The 21,298-nt window shown below is 54.4% G+C and overlaps 2 protein-coding genes across 11 annotated transcripts; one reads left to right on the top strand and one right to left on the bottom strand.

The window, feature by feature from the left end:
* Positions 1–3,815: 3,815 nt before the first annotated feature.
* Positions 3,816–21,096, top strand: RASGRP4 (RAS guanyl releasing protein 4). Of its 8 annotated transcripts, XM_027044979.2 has the most exons (17): positions 3,832–4,004; positions 6,496–6,680; positions 7,105–7,210; positions 7,325–7,387; positions 7,973–8,104; positions 8,204–8,357; positions 9,532–9,705; positions 10,980–11,096; positions 11,901–12,176; positions 13,286–13,366; positions 13,445–13,549; positions 13,662–13,780; positions 13,892–14,036; positions 14,831–14,867; positions 14,972–15,106; positions 15,225–15,337; positions 16,062–21,096. In XM_027044979.2, exons 1-17 carry the CDS (start codon positions 3,982–3,984, stop codon positions 16,104–16,106), a joined length of 2,010 nt encoding a protein of 669 aa, XP_026900780.1. In that variant the 5' UTR covers positions 3,832–3,981; the 3' UTR covers positions 16,107–21,096. The 8 variants fall into 8 exon arrangements, with proteins under 8 accessions (XP_053065961.1, XP_053065959.1, XP_053065960.1 ...); XM_053209985.1 differs by having other exon boundaries at positions 3,823–4,004; positions 14,972–15,337; XM_027044978.2 differs by lacking the exon at positions 16,062–21,096 and having other exon boundaries at positions 3,823–4,004; positions 8,246–8,357; positions 15,225–16,055.
* FAM98C (family with sequence similarity 98 member C) lies at positions 17,375–20,079 on the bottom strand. 3 transcript variants are annotated; one of them, XM_027044980.2, is made up of 8 exons: positions 19,950–20,079; positions 19,684–19,832; positions 19,440–19,604; positions 18,854–19,059; positions 18,538–18,615; positions 18,330–18,446; positions 17,818–17,985; positions 17,375–17,706 (listed from the first exon to the last, which is right to left on the bottom strand). In XM_027044980.2, exons 1-8 carry the CDS (start codon positions 20,012–20,014, stop codon positions 17,563–17,565), a joined length of 1,092 nt encoding a protein of 363 aa, XP_026900781.1. In that variant the 5' UTR covers positions 20,015–20,079; the 3' UTR covers positions 17,375–17,562. The 3 variants fall into 3 exon arrangements, with proteins under 3 accessions (XP_026900781.1, XP_026900782.1, XP_026900783.1); XM_027044981.2 differs by having other exon boundaries at positions 19,470–19,604; XM_027044982.2 differs by lacking the exon at positions 18,330–18,446.
* Positions 21,097–21,298: the final 202 nt, after the last annotated feature.

Below are 21,298 nucleotides of genomic sequence, written 5' to 3'. Positions count from 1 at the left end.
GTTCTAACCTCCCTCCCCAGGGGCAGCCTGAGCCGCTGAGGGCCACTAGCTGGGCCATCCCTTCATGCAGCTGAGCTCCCTGGGCTTTGTAAATAGGGGAGACTTGGGGTAACCAGCTCTTTCTTGCTTCTGGCCCACCAGGGCCTGGAGGGGGCACTGGCTCCTCCCGGTCCCCACAGGCTCCGGGGAGCTCGAGCGGAGGGGCTCTGCAGCTCCCTAAAACAGGCAGTGTGGGGCCTGGAGCCCCAGTGCAGGACATCATACCCACCTGGGCCTCCTGTCAGTCACACACCTTTGTGGCGCTGGGCTTCAGTTTCCTCATCTGTCACTTGGGCGAATTTGGAATAGTTCCCACAGCCGGGGGTCATGGGGAAGATCCCATGAGGAAATCTTTTAGGAAAAAAAAAAGGGGGGGGGAACCTTTTAGAACCTATGACATAGTAACTTACTGATACAGGTAACTTATTGATAATACTAAAATTATTGTTAACATGTAATGGTATCTATTAAGTTCTACAAAACAATACCTTGGGGGCACCTGGGTGGCTCAGTCAGTTGAGCGTCCGACTTTAGCTCAGGTCATGATTTCGTGGTTTGTGAGTTAGAGCCCCGCGTCGGGCTCTGTGCTGACAGCTCAGAGCCTGGAGCCTGCTTCGGATTCTGTGTCTCCCTCTCTCTCTGCCCCTCCTCAGCTCACATTCTATCTCTGTCTCTCTCTCTCTCTCTCTCTCTGGCTCAAAAATAAATAAATATTTCAAAAAACACCTTACAGCTCAAATTACACATAAAATGTTAATGTGTATATGTTGTTATGTGTTAAATAGTTAAATATTGAAATGTTAATACCATCATCATATATAGCACATAAGTTTGTACCATATTCTTGAATTACATGATGCATAATTACATAATTATATATTTGGGCTAATGTAATTACACAGTCCGATATAATTATATGCTTATTATACATACATGGTATGTTAAATATTAAGCTTTTCCTTAGAATTATATGTATAACAAAATTATTCTGTGTCATTGTGCATTATATCATAAGATATTAATAGTGTTTCTTTTTTTTTTTTTTTGTCAGTCATCATGCTGTGTTTTAAGACCTACCCATGCAGCTCTACGGACACCTGTTCTGTGGCTGTGGGGGCTTTGCAGAGCTCCCTGGAGACTGTCCTCAACTTCCAATCTTGCCAGACCAATAGGGTGACTCACCGTTGTTTTAATTTGCACTTCCTTGGTCAGTTACCAAGAATTTCTAGCATCTTCTCAGGTGCTTGTCAGAGTTGGGTTTGCTCACACTTGCTCACACTCTTGGCCCATTTTTCTATCAGAGCCGCTGTTTCTCTTGCTGATTTGCAGCTGCGACTTTCACATTCTAAAGATTAATTTCCCATTGATTTTTTAAATTTCTTTAATGTTTATTTATATTTGAATTTTTTTTTTTTTTAGTGTTTGTTTATTTTTGAGAGAGAGACAGAGATAGAGTGCGAGCAGGGGAGGGGCCGAGAGACAGGGAGACACAGAATCAGAAGCAGGCTCCAGGCTCCGAGCTGTCAGCACAGAGCCCAATGAGAGGCTGGATGTGGGGCTCAAAACCCAGGAACTGTGAGATCGTGACCTGAGCCTGAAGTCAGTCACTTAACCGACTGAGCCTCCCAGGCACCCCAATGTTTACTTATATTTAAGACAGAGAGAGAGAGAGAGAGAGAGAGAAAACACATGCACGTGAGTGAGGTAGGGGCAGAGACAGACAGAGGATCTGAAGCAAGCTCTGAGCTGTCAGTAAAGAGCCTGACACACGGCTTGAACTCACAAACTGAAATCATGACCCAAGCCAACATCAGACACCTAACCCACTGAGCCACCCAGGTGCCCCTCCCCTTGATTTTAGACATTCTAAAAACATTGTCCCACTCTGTCATCTTATCGGATATTTGTCCCATGGTGCCTTCATTAAGAGAAATAGTTATTTGGATGTTATCAAATGCATCCTTTTTCTGTCTTATGAGTTTTTGTGGTTTGCTTCAGAAGTCTTTTCCTTTGTGGTTGATGGTGTTATTGTTGGTTTTAACCATCCCTGCAGGTCTTGAGAGTTGCGCTCCTGCGGTGGGGGGGGGGGGGGGGGAGGGAGGGGCTTTACTGATCTCCCTCCCTGAGACTTCTGGGGGAGGAGGAGGGGTGTGGAGACACCACAAGCTAGACTCCGCCAACAGCGTTACATCACCTCGCAGATACTAGGGAGACAGGCTGACAGACAGACAGCACATCATGGACGGCACTGCTTGAGACTGGGGGGGGGGACGGGGGGTGGTAAAGAGGTAGGGAGAGGAAGAGAGAGAGAGGGCCTGAGAGCATACGGTATATCACGTAATGGAAAAGCTAAACAGAATGAGCTCTGTGCTTGTCTAAATGTTCTGGCATGAAAAAAAAAGTCCATGGTGAGTTCTTTTAGTGAAAAAAAGAAAGGAGTAAAAATATACTTCTAAGAGAACTTTGGTTGAATTGACTAACATCCTAGGTTTGGCAGAAGCATATTAATTACTCTGACCTATTTATTCCACTCCTGGGTATCTACCTACAGAACTGCACCCTTTAACGTTCAGCAAAAGACAAGTGCTAGAATGTTCACAGTAGCCTGAGTCACAATAGCCCCAAGCCAGAAGCCTCTCAGCTGTCCATTACGGGGAAATTGATCAATACATCATGGAATAGTCACACAAAGGAAGACTATACCGTAACAAAAAGGAATAAACTACAACCAGGCATAACATGAAAGCATCACGAAAACAGGACTAAATAAAAGAAGTCAGACACAATAAATCATTCCATTTATCAACAGCTTGAAACTAGGCAAAACTACCCTGCTAGAAATTAGGCTACTGGTAAGTTTCAGGAGGTAGGCGCTGGGTTGGGGCTTACGCAGGGGGCTCGTGCAGGATGGGAATGTTCTGTTTCTTGACTTCGTGACTGTCACGTAGACACATTCAGCTTATCACAATTCATCACCCTACACACGTATGATCTGCGCTTTTTTTTTTGTACGTCAACTTAAAAATATGTCAAGCATGACACACTTAGGTAAAAGAAAAAAAAACACATACTCGAAAGAAGAGTCTGTTTCTAGGAGCGCGTATTTATGTACCTCAACAAATGCATAGCTCACGGAGCAGATGTACCCCAGCAGTATGTGCTACGGGTCCCCTGCCTAAGAGGGACAGTGAGATGGGGAAGGGGCTCCCCAGAGGGTTTACATCCATCTATAATGTTTTTCACAATAAAATAACAGTCTTTAAGTTTCTGTCGTGATTAAATTAGTTGATTTTTTAAAGCCCCTGTAACATTGTGTGGTATACAGTAGGCGCTGCCTCAGGGTTTGTCACAATAAAGGTAATAAAGTAAAAATGTTTTCTGGGACACAAATGGTCTCATTAAAACTAAAATCAGGAATAAAAGAAACATAAGAAATATACGAAGTACCGTGTCTTGTGACTTTCCACTCACACCTTTGTGTATTACATACGTGAACATGTCCTTGTAGAAATACCGACTTCTGAGTACGTGTTTTCGCATAAATGTGTCATATTGGGCGTACTTAAAGAAAAAAACAAAAGAACTGTTCTCATTGAAGTACGACAGCGACAGAACAGACCAGTGAGGGAACAGAGAATCTCGGGTCTCGAGACAGAAAAGATGGGGGAGATAGAGAGCCCGCTGGGCGCCTGGGGGTGGGGGCTGGCAGCACCGGAAACCTCAGCCTGAAGGGATCCCCGTGTGGGGGGAGGGGGGACCTTTGGTCTCTCCCCAGCCTCTTCCTTCCCCCTGGCCTGGGGCTGGGTGGGGAGGGGAAGTTCCTCTTTCCTTCCCAAGCACCAGAGGAGGCCCCAGCTCCCAAGGGGCTAAGAAGCTGGAGCACTGGGGAGGAGGAAGAACTGAGCCAGACTTTGGCAAGACCCCCTCCCCCCACCAGGAAGCATGAACAGGAAAGACAGCAAGAGGTGAGAGGACCCTCCCCAGGAAGACTGGGAGCACCCTCAGCGCGCCTCGGGCTGCGTGGGAAGGCCGGGGAGTACTAAGGCGGCTGGTAGGGTGTTGGGCTCCTTCAGCGACAGGAGCAGGGGCAGGGGGCACCAGGCGAAAGATGCTGCAGGGAGTCCAGAGCCGCTGGCTGGGCCAGGACTGTTTGTATGAGCCCCTGGGTCTTGTCCTCGCTGTCTCCGGAGTTTGAGCTGCTCTGTATCCTCTGCTACCCCGCCCCCACTCATCCCTGCTCCCTAGATTGGCTGTCTCTGTCCTCCCTTGGGTCCTCCTCGCTCCCCATCACAGTCGCTCCCTCGCTACCCCCTGCCCCTGGACTGGAAACTCCAGGCTCCCTCAGGGCCCTGCCCCGGGGGAGGGGAGTGTGACGCAGGGCATGGCGGCTCCCCTGCTTCTTAAACCACTCCTGGCTGCTCCAGACACTCCAGAGAGCAGCCGGTCCACAGGTAAGGGCCTAGCAGCTTCTGGAATGGGCTTCCTGTCACCTGGGCAAGCTTGCTCTCCTGTCCTCACAGGCATGATGGTGGCTGGGTCCCTAGCCTGGGTAGCTCCTCCGGCCTCCTCTGGCATGGCTCTGATGGGTAAAGGGGTCCCCTCCCTATAATAGCCAGCAGTTTACTGGTGGAGACCTGGCTACCTCATTTTCTGGCTGTGTGACCTTATGTAAGTCACTTAACTGCTCTGTGCCCTGGTGTCTTCCTCCCAGAAGTCCTCAGTGAGACAGTCTGACTAGTGGTTCTCAAGCCCAAGTGTGCATCAGAACCCCCTGGAGGTATTGTAAAACACATTGCTGGGCGCCTGGCTGACACAGTCGGTGGATCATGTGACTCTTGATATCGGGATTGCGAATTCACGCCTCATGTTGGGTATAGATATTACTTAAAAATAAAAAAATCATTAAAAAAATTGTGTGTGTGTGAGAGAGACAGAGAGCACTCACAGAGCGTGAGCGGGGGAGGGGCAGAGAAGGAGACACAGAATCTGAAGCAGGCTCCGGGCTCTGAGCTGTCAGCACAGAGCCCGACATGGGGCTCGAACTCACTGACCCGTGAGATCATGACCTGAGCCCAAGTCGGACACTTAACCGGCTGAGCCACCCAGGCACCCCCAAAAGAAAAAGAAAAAGAAAAAGAAAAAAATAAAAAATAAAAAGTATTCAGAACTCAGTCGATACCAGCTAACCACAGTCAATACTGATTCCCTGAACCCTTATGATGCCCCTGGGACACAGCAGTGCCTTCGTTACGAGAGTCTCTGATTTCACCCCACGCCCCAGGCCTGGCTTCTGGTTTGCCCCATCACTTTCTCTCTATCTCAAGTTCAACTTTCCCATCTCTGGCCACTTAACAGCCTGAGTGAACTAAGTCCTTTATTTAGCACTTCTGAAGAGCAAGGCATTGAATGTTCATAATAAATTCCTTGGGAAGGTCTCAGGACTACTCTCCTTTTTCATATGGGGAAACTGAAGCCCAGAGAAATGAAGTGACCAGCACAAAGTCACACAGCCAACATAAGTGTCTCTAATCCCATTTTGTGAGAGCCAAGGCTGTGCCACCCTGAATTCTGCTGCCTCCTTCCTCCACCACCCCTGACTCTCCATTACCCTCTTTCCCCAACTGGAACACGAGCCTCAGGGAGGCACAAGGCAGAGCGAGGGTTATTTTTAAACTTTCCTTGAAGCTGCCTCAGCCCCAGGGACCCTGCCCAGCTCTGAAGAGCCCTGGTGAGGCCACTTTGCCCCTGTATCTTCTCTCCGAATCCAGGGACCCGGGCTGGTGGCTAAGACTCAGGTCCCACAAAAGTACTGTCTTGGGGTGGGGTGTGTCACCTCAGTGGGGGCTCCAGCTGGGAGAGGGATGACAGATGGGATCTCAGGGTCTGCTGCTTTCCTGAGGGCTGGGGGAGGGAGCGGGCCGTGCTTTAGAGCAAAGGGCAATTGGGAAGAGTCTCCCTGAAGGCAGAACCTGGGGAGAACAGGAATGATTCTGGGGGGGTCTTTTCCCATGATTCTCTGGGAGGTCAAGAGTCGTCCCAGGGGTCGGCCAACAGGAAGTCTCTCCAAAATGCCTTGGGACTGTATAGTTAAGGGGAATTGGAGCCAATGCCTGGAGGAAGGAGTTCTTATGATTCCCTGTAGGGTCTGTAGTAATCCTGGGGGTCTTCTCCCATGATTTCCTGGGGGTTCAGGGTGGTCTTGAGAGTCTTTTCTCCCGATTCCCTGAGGGGGGCAGGAGTAATCCTTTGAGTTTACCTGTAAGAGAGGGCTCCCATTATCTGGAATACTGCAGGGGTTTTCTCCCATGAGTCCATGGTAGGTCAGGAGGCTTCGTCTGGGGCTTTGCCTTTGGGAAGCTTCTCCCATAATGCCTCGGGGCTTGGGGGTCAAGAAGAATTCTGAGGGTCGGCCCAAAGGAAGGGGTTCCCATGATTCCCTGGGGGGTGTGCCCACAGGAAGTCCCACCAGGAATGCCCAGCAAAGACAGGGGGGCGGGGCCGGCCCCGACAGGCCCGACGCCACAAGACGTGCCCCAGCCCCCGGGAAATCAGCAAGGTCATGGCTTCCATGGCTCTGGGCATGCTGAATGAGGGCGGCTGCAGCGAAGATGAGCTGCTGGAGAAATGTATTCAGTCCTTCGGTGAGTGTCCCCTTCCCTGGCCAGCCTCCCTGGCCCTCAGGTGGTAAAGTACCCACCTCTCTGTAGGCCTCAGTTTGGGGGGGCGGGGGTATAAAATGGGAGCAAGGGTGTGCGGAGTGAATCTCAAGCACTACATTAGGGATGAGAGAAACACGTGCGTTTCTTTTTCCCGAGATGTGGAGGAGGAGGAGGTCTGATGCTATTTCCATCCACACCATGACTTGCCAGGTACTGTGCTGGTCTACGCACAGCGCAGACCAGCAAACTGAGACACCCTAAGGAGGCTAAGTGGCTTGCCCTAGTTCATGCAGGGAGTCACCGGTAGAGCCGGAGTCGGAACCAGCTAGTCCAACTGGCTGTGGAGACTCTGCAGTCTTTGGTCCAGGAGCCATTCTGACACAGAGTCCCCTCCTCCCGCCCCCAGACTCAGCTGGCAGCCTGCGCCGTGGGGACCACGTTCTCAACATGGTGCTGGCCACGCACAGCTGGGTGCTGCCTTCCGCCCACCTCGCTGCCCGCCTGCTGACCTTATATCCTCCCAGGGCCACGAGCAGCGGGTGGAGGGCGGAGGGCAGAGACGGGCGGGTCTGGAAGATGGGGGCAGGGTGAGCAGGCAGGTTGGCAGAGCCTTGACTGGAACTCAAGTACCAGGAAGCCACAGGGGACACACAGGAGCTGAGGCGGCTGCAGATCTGCCACCTGGTCAGGTAGGGTGGGGTCAAGAACGCTACTCCCGTGACCCGGGGTCCCCACCGGCCTCCTTCCCCCAAAAAACACCTCCCGGGGATTCTCCAGCCCAATCCCCCACAGATCCAAGCCCTGCTCCCCCAAATACCGCTTCTGAGACAGCCCCGCTTTGGTTCCTAAGACCCTCCCAGTTTTGCCCCTTAGAACCCTCACCTCTTAGAGACCCTCTCCCACCTGATGCCCAGAGACCTCTAGCTCTGATGCCCCAAACCCCCACCTCTCACATACCCCGGCCTAGCTTTTAAGACCCCCTCACCTTGTTCTCCCCAAATTTCACTCCTCAGAGGCCCCCGGCTTAGTTCCGGAGACCCCTCCACTATCCTGCTTCCTAGCAATTCCACCTCCAAGAGATCCCCCCAACTTATCTTCCACTGATCCCCCAGCCTGTGTTAAGAGGCCCCCTGTCCCACTTCTAGAGACAGCCCTAGGCTGGGGCCTCTCCAAACCCTGACCTTCCAGAGACCCCTGGCCCGAGATTCCTCAGCCCAAGAGACCTCCTTTAGAGACCTTGCCCATCCCCACCCCTGTCTCTAAACCACCCGCAGGTACTGGCTGACCCAACACCCGGAGACAGTGCATCAAGAGCCTCAGCTAGAAGAGGTTATCGGGCGCTTCTGGGCCACTGTGGAGCAGGAGGGCAACTCTGCCCAGAGGAGCCTGGGAGACTCCTCCACCCTGTGAGTCAGCCCTCCCCACCCCCGTTCGGCCGCCTCTCTCCTCACCCTCACATCCTCCACCCCGCACCCATCCAGTACCCTGCCCCTCTTTGCCCCCAGCCTGAGCCCCGGGGGCCCTGGCCCCCCGCCCCCTCTGAGCAGCCCAGGCCTCGGCAAAAAGCGCAAAGTGTCCTTGCTCTTCGACCACCTGGAGACGGAGGAGCTGGCTCAGCATCTCACTTACCTGGAGTTTCGCTCCTTCCAGGCTATCACGGTGAGGACGCCCTCCCCGAGCTGGGAAGGGCTAGGAGTTGGGGAGCCTCCAAGAGTCAGAGGGCCCCGGGCATGGGCTTTGAGCAGGGATCTCAGACTCTCAAGATGGGTGCCAGAAGGTTCAGTAAAAGGAGTTAAGCTGACTGAGGACAGAACCCCTGGGTTCAAATCCAGCAGCCCCTCCTTATCTGTGTAACTTTGAATTCGTTTCTCAGCCTCTCTGGGACTCACGTGTCTCATTTATAAGATGGCGGTCCCCATACCTCAGTAGATGGTCAGGAGAATTCAATTAAAATGTCCGCTTAAAAATGCTTGTCACACTACCTGGCACAGTAGTAAGTAAGTGCTCAGAATATTTTGTTAATTATTAATTTATTCAGGAGGCATTGAAGTTCACTGTGCTTCAGTTCCATTATCTATAAAAAGGGGGGATTTCACAGTTCCTGCCTCGTAGGATCAGTGCCCGGTCCAGACTGAATGCTATCTGGTAGAACCATTTGAAATTATAGTATTTTGCCATGTTTTACCTACCCAAATGATCATTTCATATGCTTCAACCTCTATATAAGTATACTTATGGTATATATAAGTGCGTGTGTGTGTGTGTGTGTGTGTGTGTGTGTGTGTAAGTATTAGCTATTGCCATCGCCACTTCAAGGGAAGGTCACCACCAGTTCCTTCATCTGGAAATATCCTGATTGTTCACACACACACATGTGCAGTACATGTGGGCATGGAATGTTGACCCCTTGAGCAGAACAAATAGAAATCGCTTTTGTGTCTCTTTGCCATTCTTCCTTTTGCTGACTGCATACCAGGCAGGTATACAGGTAGGGGCAATAGACTGGGTTCCCACCCGGACTCTCGCCTGTGTGACCCTGGGCAAGTTATCTTCTCTGTGCCTCGACAGTCTCATCTCTAAAATGTGAATAATATAGTCACGATATTCACTTCGTAGAGTTGATGTGAGGATTAAATTAGTTAATATAACAAAGGACTGAGAACAGTGCCTGACTTTATTTAAATATTTCTCTTCAGAGGGAGAGGGCCACGGTGATGTCAAGGACATGTGACAGCCAGACTAGGGCCTCAGAGGTCACGACTGCTAGGGGGATGGGCGTGTGAGGGCAAGGCCGCGGCACCCCTGCCCACCCTGATGCCCACCTCACCCCCAGCCCCAGGATCTGCGGGGCTACGTTTTGCAGGGCTCCGTGCGGGGCTGCCCGGCCCTGGAGGGATCCGTAGGCCTCAGCAACAGCGTGTCCCGCTGGGTGCAGGTCATGGTGCTGAGCCGTCCCGGGCCGGCACAGCGCGCGCAGGTGCTGGACAAGTTCATCCACGTGGCACAGGTGAGGCCCGCCCCCACGGACTGAGGGAACCGCCACCCGCAGTTCTCAGACCCCACCCCCCAACCCCCCTCGCATTCCTGCTGCCCTGCCCTCGGCCACAGCTGACCCGCGCGAGTGGTGACGTCATCCACATCCTGGCCCCGCCCCCTCGCATCACGCCCACCCTGACTCCGCCCCCGAGGCCCCAGTCCCGAGGTTCGAAACCCGGACTGTGCGCTTCTTTCCTGGCCTGGATAGCGCCACGTCGAACCCGCCCCGGCACTCCCTTCCTTGGTCCTAGACGTAGCTGTTGACGATGCTCCCCCCCTTGCCCAAGCCCCATGCCCGAATATTCTGCCTACGGGGCAGTGAAAGCGTCTCTTCCATGCCCCCACGTTTGCGTCACCCTCACCTCGGTCTCTAGGCCCCAGCCGTCCCTTCGGCTGCATACTTCCCTCCCCATCACGTCAGGTATGTCCTTGGCCCAGCCCCACTGTGTCACAACCCCTCTCTTCCCCTTCCCTAAATAGATACCTTCTCTCCTTTCTGGAGAAAAGGGAAGCCTCCTGCCCCCACCGTGGCCACGCCCCTTTGCGTACTTCCTCGCAGACCACGCCCTTCCTCTCGCGTCTTCCAACGCGCTGCTTCGCCTGTCTGCCTGACCGCCTGTCTGGCCCCTAAGACCTGGAGGTTCTAGTGTCTGCCCCTGGCCTCCTCCGGCTGAGTGTCTTCCACTCCTCCCTGGCTCTCCCCCCCGCCCCCCCTCCTCACAGCGACCTCTGCCCTGCAAACTTGAAAAAGAGGAGGATGAGACAGTTGCCCCTGTTGCCCGGCTGACCCCACACTTGTCTCTCATGTCCTTCTGACCCTTCCATTTCACTCTGGCCCCATTCACCTCTGCCCGGTTCCTAACTCCTGCCCAGAGCCCAGGCCGTCTTGTCTCCCTGTCTGACCCCCAGGTGCCCAGCACCCTGACATCTGTCTGAATCCCCCACACCTGTCTAGTCCCCAAACCTGTCCAACTCCTCACACTCACCTGACTACCCCCCTCCCGCCACACTGTTCTCTGAACTCACATCAGTCTATCACCTGCTCGACCCCCCACCCCGCCCCATTAATGCCCATATACCTGCTTGCGGCCCACCCCTGCCTGACACATCTAACCTGATGCCCACACTGGTCCATACCCACACACGCCTGACACCCCAGCTCAACCTGGATGCTGTCACGTGAAACCCCATTTTGCCTATCCTCCATGTGATACCCACCATCTCAGCATCACCCTTCCTTCCTAGAGGCTCCACCAGCTACAGAATTTCAACACACTGATGGCGGTCACGGGGGGCCTGTGTCACAGTGCCATCTCCAGACTCAAGGACTCCCATGCTCATCTGAGCCCTGACAGCACCAAGGTGAACCCCACTCTTCTCCCAGGGTTCCAGCGGTCAATTATCCTGAACCACCCCGCACTTTCTCCCAATCCCCTCCATCCACCTAGGGGCCCTGGAGCCACCTGGAGACCTTGCTCCTCCAAATCCGACAGACCCCCAGACTCTGTCCTCTGCCTGCCTTCCTCCCTCCTCAACCATGCATGCATCATGCTGACCCCTCTCTACTCCGTGTTTCCGGTCCTGAGCAGGACTGGAGGGAGACACGTAAGAGAGATGGTAGCAGAGAACTTGCAGTCCAGGCGGGGAGTGAAATGATGCCCCTAAGGACACCAAATTTAGGCCACCCATGGGAGGAGCATGGGTTAGGCGTGTCCTGGGAAGTGCACGGGGAGAGTGAGGTACTCATGAGTCCAGTGTATGGCTGAAGTCAGGATCTGGCAGGAAATTAGACTGGAGATGCCCAGGGTGGGGGATCCTGCTGAGACCTGCGAGCTGAACTAAGGTGTCTGGGCTTTATCCAGATGGCAATGGGGAGTTGGGAAGGTTTGGTAATGACGACAGCACGCACGATCAGATTTTGGTTTTGGAAAAAAATCACTAGCCTGGGGAATGGGGGATACGGAGCTTTCTGAAATGGGGACCCAAAAGGAAAAGCAGTTTGGGGGAGGAGGTTGCTGAGGCCAATGGGGGACAGGAGGGGGCTCGGGGAGCTGTCCAAAATGCCATTGGACCCCTGGGAGTCCGGAACTCACGCGGGTGGCTAAGGGAGCAGAAATGGCCTCCCCCATAACATCCCCCCCCCCCCGATACGCCCCTCCCCCACAGGCCCTGCTAGAACTGTCTGAGCTCCTCGCTGCCCACAACAACTACGCCCGTTACCGCCGCACCTGGGCTGACTGCACGGGCTTCCGGCTGCCAGTACTGGGCGTGCACCTCAAAGACCTGGTGTCCCTGCATGAGGCACAGCCCGACAGGTTGCCAGACGGTCGCCTGCACCTCCCCAAACTCAACAACCTCTACCTGCGGCTGCAGGAGCTGGCAGCCCTCCAGAGGCAGCACCCCCCCTGCAGTGCCAATGAGGACCTGCTGCATCTGCTCACGGTGAGCCGCCCCGCCCCACCCCTGCCCAGGCTGGGCGCCCCTAGACTGCACCTGGAGGGTGCAGGGGTTTACAGTCCTGGGCGCGACAGCGTCTGCACCCTTGTGGCGCCCATTCTGCAGATTGGGAAACTGAGGTCCACAAGGTGAAGTCACTTGCCTACTGTCCCACAGCAGTAAAACCTGCATTTGAACCCAAGCAGCTCAGCCTCAGAACCCGTGTGTTAACGTGTTAACCACCATACTACATCCTGAGATTGAGGGTGTGCGATTCTAGCTACGTTCTATTTATATAACATAAATAACAACATATATATCCTCCCCCCCTCCTTGCCAAGGAGCTACAAATTGAGACTGGGATTCTGAAGGCCATGAGGTCTAAGACTGATTTGCAGACCTAAGACAGGACCACCAGCTACATAATTTGCAGGGCCGGCGCAAAATGAAAATGTGGGGCTCCTTGTTCAAAATTCTTAAGAATTTCAAGACGATGACAGCAGGGCATTAAATGAAATGGGGGCCCTTCAAAGTATGGGGCCTGCCTGTGAAGCTGGCCTTGCCCTGAGATGAGTGGGGCCCAAGGCCCTATGCTTTATTGATTCTAGAAGGCTATCAAGCCCAAATATTTATTGAGCACCTGCTGTGAGCCAGACACTACTTTAGGCACTTAGACTCACAGCAGTGAGCACGTCAGAAAAAACAAAACAAAACAAAACGAAAAGAGCAACAACAACAACAAAAACCTCCTGCTGTTCTTGTGGGGCTGACTTCCCAGTAGTGGAGAGACAGCCAATAAAACAAAGTAAGTGAGTAAATCATATGGTCTTTCAGAGGATAAGTGCCATAGAGAAGGCCAAAGTAGGAACCAGCAAGGAAAGTGACAGGGGTTTACAATTTTAAAAAGGACCAAAAAAGGCCTCAGTGAGAAGGTGGCATTTCTGGACTAGGGAACAGGGGTGTGGAGACTGAATGGTGGCTGGGTGGGAGAGAGGACCCTAGGAGTCCCCAGAGAAGAGGGGCTTGGGAGGAGGATGAGAGTGGGGATCCGGGCAGGGTGCAGGCCGAGGGCAGAGGCTGGAGAGGAGGATCTGTAATGCCCTGCCCACCCGCAGCTTTCCCTGGATCTCTTCTACACGGAGGACGAGATCTATGAGCTTTCTTACGCCCGGGAGCCCCGCTGCCCCAAGAGTCTGGTGAGAACTGACCCCTGACCCCTGGCCCCGGCCCCAGCCCATGCACTGACTAACTGTACCCCTCTGTCCCTGCCCCAGCCACCCTCCCCCTTCAAAGCGCCCCTGGTGGTGGAGTGGGCCCCTGGCGTGACACCCAAGCCTGACAGGGTCACCCTGGGTCAGCACGTGGAGCAGCTGGTGGAGGTGAGGAGGGGCCGGGAGGGAAGGTATCTGTACAGTCCCGACGCAGAGGACGAGATCTAAGACTAAGGATCATGATTTGGCCTTACTCTGCCCTCCCCATGCTCCCCTGAAGTCTGTGTTCAAGAATTATGACCCTGAAGGCCGAGGAACCATCTCTCAGGAGGACTTTGAGCGATTCTCAGGCAACTTCCCCTTCGCCTGCCATGGGCTTCACCCACCGCCCCGCCCGGGGTAAGCACTCCCGACCTCTGGGTCCCCCAAAGATGAGGATGCTGGGGTTGCCGGGACTCCTGAGTCTGGGAGAAAGGGGGACGGTCATGCTGAGGTGGTCTGTGCCCCTAGGAATGGCTCCTTCACCCGAGAAGAGCTGACGGCGTACCTGCTCCGGGCCAGCGCCATCTGCTCCAAGCTGGGCCTGGCCTTCCTGCACACCTTCCATGAAGTCACCTTCCGCAAGCCCACCTTCTGTGACAGCTGCAGTGGCTTCGTGAGCACCCTGCCCCTCTATCATCACCCCTAGTGCCCATCCCCCCTGAAGAGTCCCAAGTCCTAACTCCTTACGGCCTGGACTCAAAAGGCCAGCCCTGCCCTGGAGGGCTCACAGTCCCCAAGTCCCAGATGATCCCCAAGTTCCAGAAAAGCCCCCAGGCTCGAATAATCCCCACATCCCGTGTAAACCCTAAACACTGGATATACCCAAAGTCTGGATAATGCCCAAATCCCAGATGATCTCCATCCTGGATCACTGCCAAACCATGGGTATCTAAAACTGTAGATTATCTCCAAACAGAATCAATTTCCAAGTCTTTAGGATCCAGATGAATTCAAACCCTGGATAACTTTCAAATTGAAGGTATCCTCAAATTCTGGATAATGGACAGATCTCTCAATCTCCAAACGAAAACGAATTCACATACCTTGGATTACTTTTCCAAACCTATTTTTCATTCACTAAATATTTAGTGAGTACCTCCTGTGTGTCAGGCAGTTCTAGACTTGCGGGCTGGGGAGGGGGAGCTCAAGCAGGCAACAGGAAACCCAATCCCTGCCCATAGAATGTACATTTCATTCATTCCAGATTTTACTTAATTCTAATATCCTAGATGACTCCCCAGACTTGCAGTAACCTCCAAATCCCTTTAATCACCAGATCCCCCCTTAAGCCCCTGGCCTGGAAAATTTCCCAAACCACATGGTCTCCATGCTTCCAGAGACCAACCCCACCCCCATCCACAGCCCTCTCCCCTCGCCTAGGTAACCAATTCTGCTTTCTCTTACCAGCTCTGGGGCGTCACCAAGCAAGGCTACCGCTGTCGGGGTGAGTGAGGCATCAGTGGTGGGGAGGGGATCCAGCACCTACAGGCTGGGTGGCTGGGGGGCCCAGGCTGGGCCTCTGGCCGCTAACTGCTGACCTTGCCTCAGACTGTGGGCTGTGTTGCCACAAACACTGCAGAGACCGTGTGAAGGTGGAGTGTAAGAAAAGGCCAGGGGCCAAGGGCGATGTGAGCCCCCCTGGAGCCCCTGGCCCACCCACACCAGCTCCCCACGCCAGCTGTGGTAAGACCCAGGGTGTGGCAGTCCCGGGAAGGGGGCCTGGTGGATGGGGATTAACTTCAAGGTCACAAGGCCCTTCCCGTCGTAACCACGCCACCCACGCCCATCACCCCACAAACAGGCACAGAGGACAATCTCTCCTACACACTATCCCTGGAGCCGGAGACGGGGCACCATCTTCGCCATGCTTGGACTCAGACAGAGCCCCCGCACCCTTCCTGGGAACCACAGACGGTGAGGAGGGACTGCCCCCCTACCGCCAGCTGGATACAGGGGAGACCAGGCCATTTGCTTGGGGGAACCAAGGCAGATCTGGAAAAGCATAGCAAAGCAAAAAGGTGAAAGAGTCCTCAACTGCTTGGGTAGGAGAGTATAGATACTGATTAATTTCTAATGTTGAGGGAAAAATAAAAATTTCAGTCTGGTGGGGTGGGAAGAGGGACTAGCCACTAGTAGAACAGAAGAAGAATTCTGAGGGGGCACCTGGGTGGCTCAGTCAGTTAAGCATCCGACTTCAGCTCAGGGTCGCGATCTCACAGCTTGTGAGTTCGAGTCCCACGTCAGGCTCTGTGCTAACAGCTTAGAGCCTGGAGTCTGCTTCGGATTCTGTGTCTCCCTCTCTCTCTCTGCCCCTCTCCGCTCATGTTCTGTCTCTGTCTCCAAAATAAATAAACATTTAAAAAAAAGAAAAAAAAAGAATTTTGAGGAGAAAAAAGAAAAGGACAAAGATAAGGCCAAATTCACCAGGAGCTATAATTTATGTCAGTGGAATAAATTTTACTCTTCAAAGGTACAGACCTTCAGATTGAGTTTAAAAAAAAAAAAAAAAAAAAAGCCAGAACATCCCTGGGGATGTTCATCCATCCACTAAACAGAAGTCTGGGTGAGGCTCCGCCCCTCACAGTTTCTCCTAGACACCAAACACTCCCCACATCACCCAATGTCTTCCTCCTTCCAGGTGCCCCTCGAACGACGGCCCTGCCCACCCAGCCCTCCACGCTGAATTCCTAGACCCTGCTTGGTCTGACCTCTCTCACCTCCCCCACAGTCAGTCCCAAGTCCTATTCTTCGGCCTCCAGCAGGACCCCCAAAGGCGTCACCTCCTTCGCATCCACACTGCCTTCAGCGAAGAGTTTGTCATTTCTTACTCCGAAAGTTTCTTCTTGTGCATCAGAGTGCCTACAACCTGTATTCTGTTTTCCTGCACTTAGCATCTGTGTGGTTTCATGGTGGATATGTTTAGACCTAAGTGTCATCTCACCGAGTCCTTACATCTCCATTTCACAGATAAGGAAACCGAGGCCCAGGGAGGTTAAGCTGCTCTCTAAGGTGGCAGAGCTCCTAAGTGTTGGAGGCAGGACTCAAACCCTGGTCTTCTGTCTGCCTCTAAAACGGAAGCTCCTTACCAGTATGCTACACTGACAGCATGGGTCAGGATGGGAGGGGATAGGCTGGGCAGAGTTCCTAACTCTGGGGCTCCAGAGACAGGAGAGAAGGCTGGAGTAGAGATGGAACAGGGAGCCTGTGAACACCTGAGTCCCTCCTCTGCTCAGAGCCCTTCCACGCCTCGGTCTCACTCGGGGAAAGCCAGAGTCCTCACTGTGGCCCACCTCCCACAATCTATTTGTCACCTCTCTGACCTTACCTACCACCACCCACCCCCTTACTCATCCTGCTTCAGCTATACTGAACCCTATGGTCCCTGAACGTGCCAAAAATACTCCTACCTCAGGGCCTTTGCACTGGCAGTTCCCTCTGCCTGGAGTGCTCTTCCAGAGGCCTCCATGGCTCCCTCTTTGGGACTTAGCTCAAATGTCACCTTCTCAGTGAGGCCCCTCTGACCATACTCGAAGTTGCAATCCACCCCCAGTCCTGCTTCTGTTTTCCTGCTTTGTTTTTTCCCCAAAGTCCTTTACCCATCTGACAAACAATACTTTTTTATCTATTTATCTTGTTGAATGTCTGCTCCTCGTCACCAGAAATGTCAGCTCCAGGACAGCGGGGGTTTTTATAATCTATACTTTTCGCTACTGTATTCCTGGTGCCTAGAACGGGGCTGGCACATGGTGGGCACCTGAGAACTGTTTGTCCAATGCCGGCATGTCTCCTTCCCTATGCCCACAGGAAGGGAAAGATGTGTTGCTAAAGAGCAAAGGACTATGAGGGTCAGAGCAACAGGGGCCTGTTGAAACCCAGTGGACATAAGACACCCCTACCCCTTCTCAAACCTGAGCACCCCTGGCCTGACCCCACAGAGACAGGTCCTACAGCTGTCATAAATTAAATTTATTTTCTAGAGAACGTGGTCCTTGCTGTTGAGTGGTGGATGGGGGAAAGACATCTGGGACCTTAGGAACAGAGGATGTGGGGCCTGGGAGCCAGATGCCAAGATAAACTCTCAAAATGACTCCGCGAGGATTGGCAGAGAGGATCCCCCCCACTTGACCACCAGTTCCCCTTTACTTCTTCTTCTTCTTGTGACCCCAGCTCTGGCGGCCTGCCTTCCGCCCACCTCCGTCCTCTCTTCTGCTCTGCCAGCTGGGCATGGGAGCCTCCAGCTCATTTGGACGGCCCCCTCGGTCTGGCACGTTGCCCATAAGCACCTGAGAGTTGATCAGATTTGAGGTTCAGGGAAGAAAAATGAACACGGAGACCAGAGAGCCAAGTGTGAAGGCCAAGGATGCTGGGGCCCTTCCCGACTCCCAGGTGCCCACCTTGTTGATGGCACAGCAGGTCCCTCGGCGGGCAGCCTTGCTGGTGGCTGGGACAAGACGAGACAGGTCCGCTCGGGCAGCCAGGACATGTGCGATGGAGACATCTGATTCTGGGCTCAGAGCCTCTCGAATTGGGATCAGCACTACCTTCATGGCTTCTCCTTGGGCCTGGGGACGGAGGCATGGAAAAGGTGCCCAAGAGCCCTCCCCAGGTGGCATCTGCCATCTTGGAAGCATCTCTTTCTCCACTTAGGGTCTCACCCCCCACATCTCTAAACAAGTGCTATGTATAGTTCCGAAGACACTCCCAGCTCAAAGCTGGGAATTCTAGAATGTCCTTGGCCTCTAGATTTTAGAATGCCCTGGAGGCCCTGCCATTCTAGAGCCCCAAACCTTACAAGAATCTAAAAACCTGGTATAAGGAAATATTCCTGGCCTTCGTTCCTCCTCCCAGTACTCGTAGCCCCCAAACTGGTCCTCCCTGCTCCTGCCAAGGTCCTCTATGCCCACACCTCTGCCCGATCGCTCCAGTGGAAGGCAGATGTTGTGAGGTCCAGGCGCTTGAGGAGAAGGCAGCGGCGACAGCAGTACTGATCTCTCAGCCTTTGGCACAGAGACTCCAATGCCTCCTGGGAAAAAGGCCTCAGTCATGCCAGGGGTCCCCCTGACTCTCATCTCTGGGTGAGGACGCTGTTGGCATACAGCCACACACAGTCTTACCCATCTGGGTGCGTCCAGCGGGTTGCTGAGGAGGGGCTGCAGGAATCCTGGGGGCAGGGAAGGCAGCAGCTCAGAGATCTGACGGCAGAAGGAGGAGTCTGAGGTTGACTAGGCAGAAACCAGATGTACTTTCCGTGGATTCCAGTTCCCCATGGTCCTGAAGACCCAGGCGTCGGAATCAAGAATGGTGGTCACTGCTCTAGAAAAATATCCCCGTGGCTGGGGCACTCCTGCCAGAACCGCTTTTGGAGAAAGGACTCCCCTACCACAAGGAAAGTGGGGTGGCCCCGGTGCGGAAGGGACTCCAGCTCTCTACCTTGTCATGCAACTCCCACAGCAGCCGGCTGGCAGCGGTCCCAGGCGTAGGTCTGGGCAGCCCCAGAGCTTGGAAGGTAAGGACCAGTTCCTGAACCACGTCATCTCCCTCCTCTGCCCCTTCCCCACAGGGCGGTGCGGGGCTGGAATCCAGCCGCGGGTACAGACGGAGGAGGCGGGCAGCCTGGAGTTCTGAACAGAGAAAGCCTAAAAGAAGGAAAAAGGAGCGGTGCAATCAAGGAGGGCTGCCACCCGACCCACCGACCCACCGGGGTCAGAAAGTTCCATCTGCTTCGCGCCTTCTAGTTCCGCCCACCTAGAACCCCGGCTCTACCTCCAGGATAAGCTCCACCCACTTCGAGACCCTGTCCCCCGCTCGCACTTCGAACCCGGCCCACATCGGAAACACCTGGCCCGCAACAGCAAACCCAACCCACTCAAACATCAGGACTTTCTCGTCAAAATTCTAACCCCACCACCTCCAACCCTCCGGTTCCGCCTCAATTCTGACTGCGCCCCCTTAGGGGAACCCTGGCTCCACCCCAAGGTGCTGAGCCCGCCCCTCTAGAGGCTGTAGCCTCGCCCACTTCCGCATCCTGGGCCAGCCCCCGGCTCACGCAGCAGGCGCAGGCACGCGCCGCGCTCCCGCAGCGCGGCCGCGCAGTCTCCGCCGCAGAGCGCGCGGTCCGGGCAATGCAACTCCCGCAGCAGGTCGGCCAACTGTCGCAGGAATTCCTCCTCTGCGCCGGGGCCTGCAGGAGGCGAGACACGTCAGGGCGCGGCGGCGACCTCCGCGGCCCCACCCCTCCGGGCCGCCCGCTCCACACGTACCGTCGCCGGCCCTCAGCACCTCCGCGCTCTCCTCCCGCTCCCGCTCCAGGGCGCCCAGAGTGGCCAGCTCCGCCGCCAGCCGCGCGCACAGCGCCCTGAAGTCTGGACACGAGGTGCCCAGCGACGTCGCCCCCGAGAAACCCTCATACCTGTGGCGGGGCCGAGGCAGCGGGAGGGGGCTGGAGAGGTCAGTAGGAATTTCTGAGGGCAAACCTGTCCCTTCCTGTGCCCCTAGCCACCACCTCCCCCCACCCGGTTCCCCTTACCCTAAGGCTTGCAGGTCCCGGGCCACAGCGACCCACTCCCGCGCTTCCGCCTCCGCCCCCTCCATGAAAGCTTGCCTGTTCTCCAGGCGCGCGCCCCCTGCCGGCCGGAGGGAGGCCCCGCCCCAGGAGCGGCGTGCGCGCCCGGCGCCCCGCTGCGGCTCCGTCCAATCGGCCCCTAAGGGCCTTCGGCGTTCCGATTGGTGCAGGAGGCAGTAGGACCCGCCCCTAGACCTGCCGGCGCGGAGACCTAGAGCGCCGCCCTTCGGGTGACTCAGTCAGGACCGTGGAATCCCCCCAGCTCTGTGAATCCCGCGCGTGCGTTCAGGATCCCAGCTGTCGCGACAGGCCAGCGGGTGTCGCTATTGCTGCAGCTTAGAAACTTCGGTTTCCTTTTTCTCATCCTCCCTCAGATGCCCTCTGCTCTTGAAGCACCCTAGACCAAGTGTTGTCCTCCCAGCTCCGCTCCAAATGCAGAAACTTGTTTCCACCATTCCAACTGAGGGTTGGAATTCTGTCAGGGACTCAGGAAGCCCGGCTCACCCCCTCACACACGCACCCCCAACAGAGCGAGGCCCTCCTTCTCATCGATCGCAATGCGGGAGTTGGGCCCTCACCCCTCTGGCTCCCTAGGCCTTGGAAAGGGAGCAGGTGCAATATCCCGTCGTGGTTAAGAGATTGCACCCTGGGTTAGGATTTGGGTTTGAGTCCACCACTCACCACCTGTGTCTCCCTGCCAAATTGCTTCCTAGCTGTACAAGGATAAAACTAGTCGTGAGAATGAGTCCTGTACGTACATGTTTAGTAGACATCCCGGGGTACTCAGTAACAACATATATTGAATATTTTGTGTGTGCTACTAAAGCATCTCAGATCCATTTTAGGGAGGAGAAACATGAGGTTCAGAGAGGATACCGCCGAGAGTATGTGTGGTGGTGCCAGGACTCAAACTCAGACCTGATCCTGAAGTCCTTGCTTTTAATCACTTAACCTAGTACTGCTGTTAGGACCGCTTCTGTTTTTGTTGCTGTTGTTAAAATCATGACCTAATCCTGCATGCTCCTGCCTACCCCAAGGCTGGGTACTTGGGACCATTTGTTGACTTTAACAAGACATTAAAGATTGCTCAAGTTGGAACCTTGGAATCACAGCCTTGATTCCTTTCCTTTTTTTTTTTTGTAAACTCTTTAAGTTGGTGGATTCTGTCTTCAAAATAGATCCGTTATCTTGCCCACTTCTCCCTGCCTCCACTGTTCTCACGCAGATCTTGGTGCCGGTCTCCCCCTGGGCCATCACAGCAGCCGCCTCTCCATCTCCCTCCCACTCACTCCCAGTGTCTTCCCCGCAGGCGG

The sequence above is a fragment of the Acinonyx jubatus genome, chromosome E2 (assembly GCF_027475565.1).
Source record: "Acinonyx jubatus isolate Ajub_Pintada_27869175 chromosome E2, VMU_Ajub_asm_v1.0, whole genome shotgun sequence".
NCBI lineage: Eukaryota > Metazoa > Chordata > Mammalia > Carnivora > Felidae > Acinonyx > Acinonyx jubatus.
The sequence above is the reverse complement of the archived record's forward strand: the minus strand, read 5'-3'. Positions and strand labels throughout refer to the sequence as shown.

Excerpts from the sequence above, each read along its gene's own strand:
- RASGRP4 (XM_053209984.1), top strand. The coding sequence starts at position 3,982 with ATGAACAGGAAAGACAGCAAGAG. Across the intron at positions 12,177-13,285 it reads ACCTGCTGCATCTGCTCACG|CTTTCCCTGGATCTCTTCTA; the intron begins GTGAGCCGCCCC and ends GCCCACCCGCAG. Across the intron at positions 14,868-14,971 it reads GCAAGGCTACCGCTGTCGGG|ACTGTGGGCTGTGTTGCCAC; the intron begins GTGAGTGAGGCA and ends ACCTTGCCTCAG.
- FAM98C (XM_027044980.2), bottom strand. The coding sequence starts at position 20,014 with ATGGAGGGGGCGGAGGCGGAAGCGCGGGAGTGGGTCGCTGTGGCCCGG. Across the intron at positions 19,060-19,439 it reads GGCTGGCCCAGGATGCGGAA|GCTTTCTCTGTTCAGAACTC; the intron begins GTGGGCGAGGCT and ends TCCTTCTTTTAG. Across the intron at positions 17,986-18,329 it reads ACTGGAGCGATCGGGCAGAG|GCCCAAGGAGAAGCCATGAA; the intron begins GTGTGGGCATAG and ends CTCCGTCCCCAG.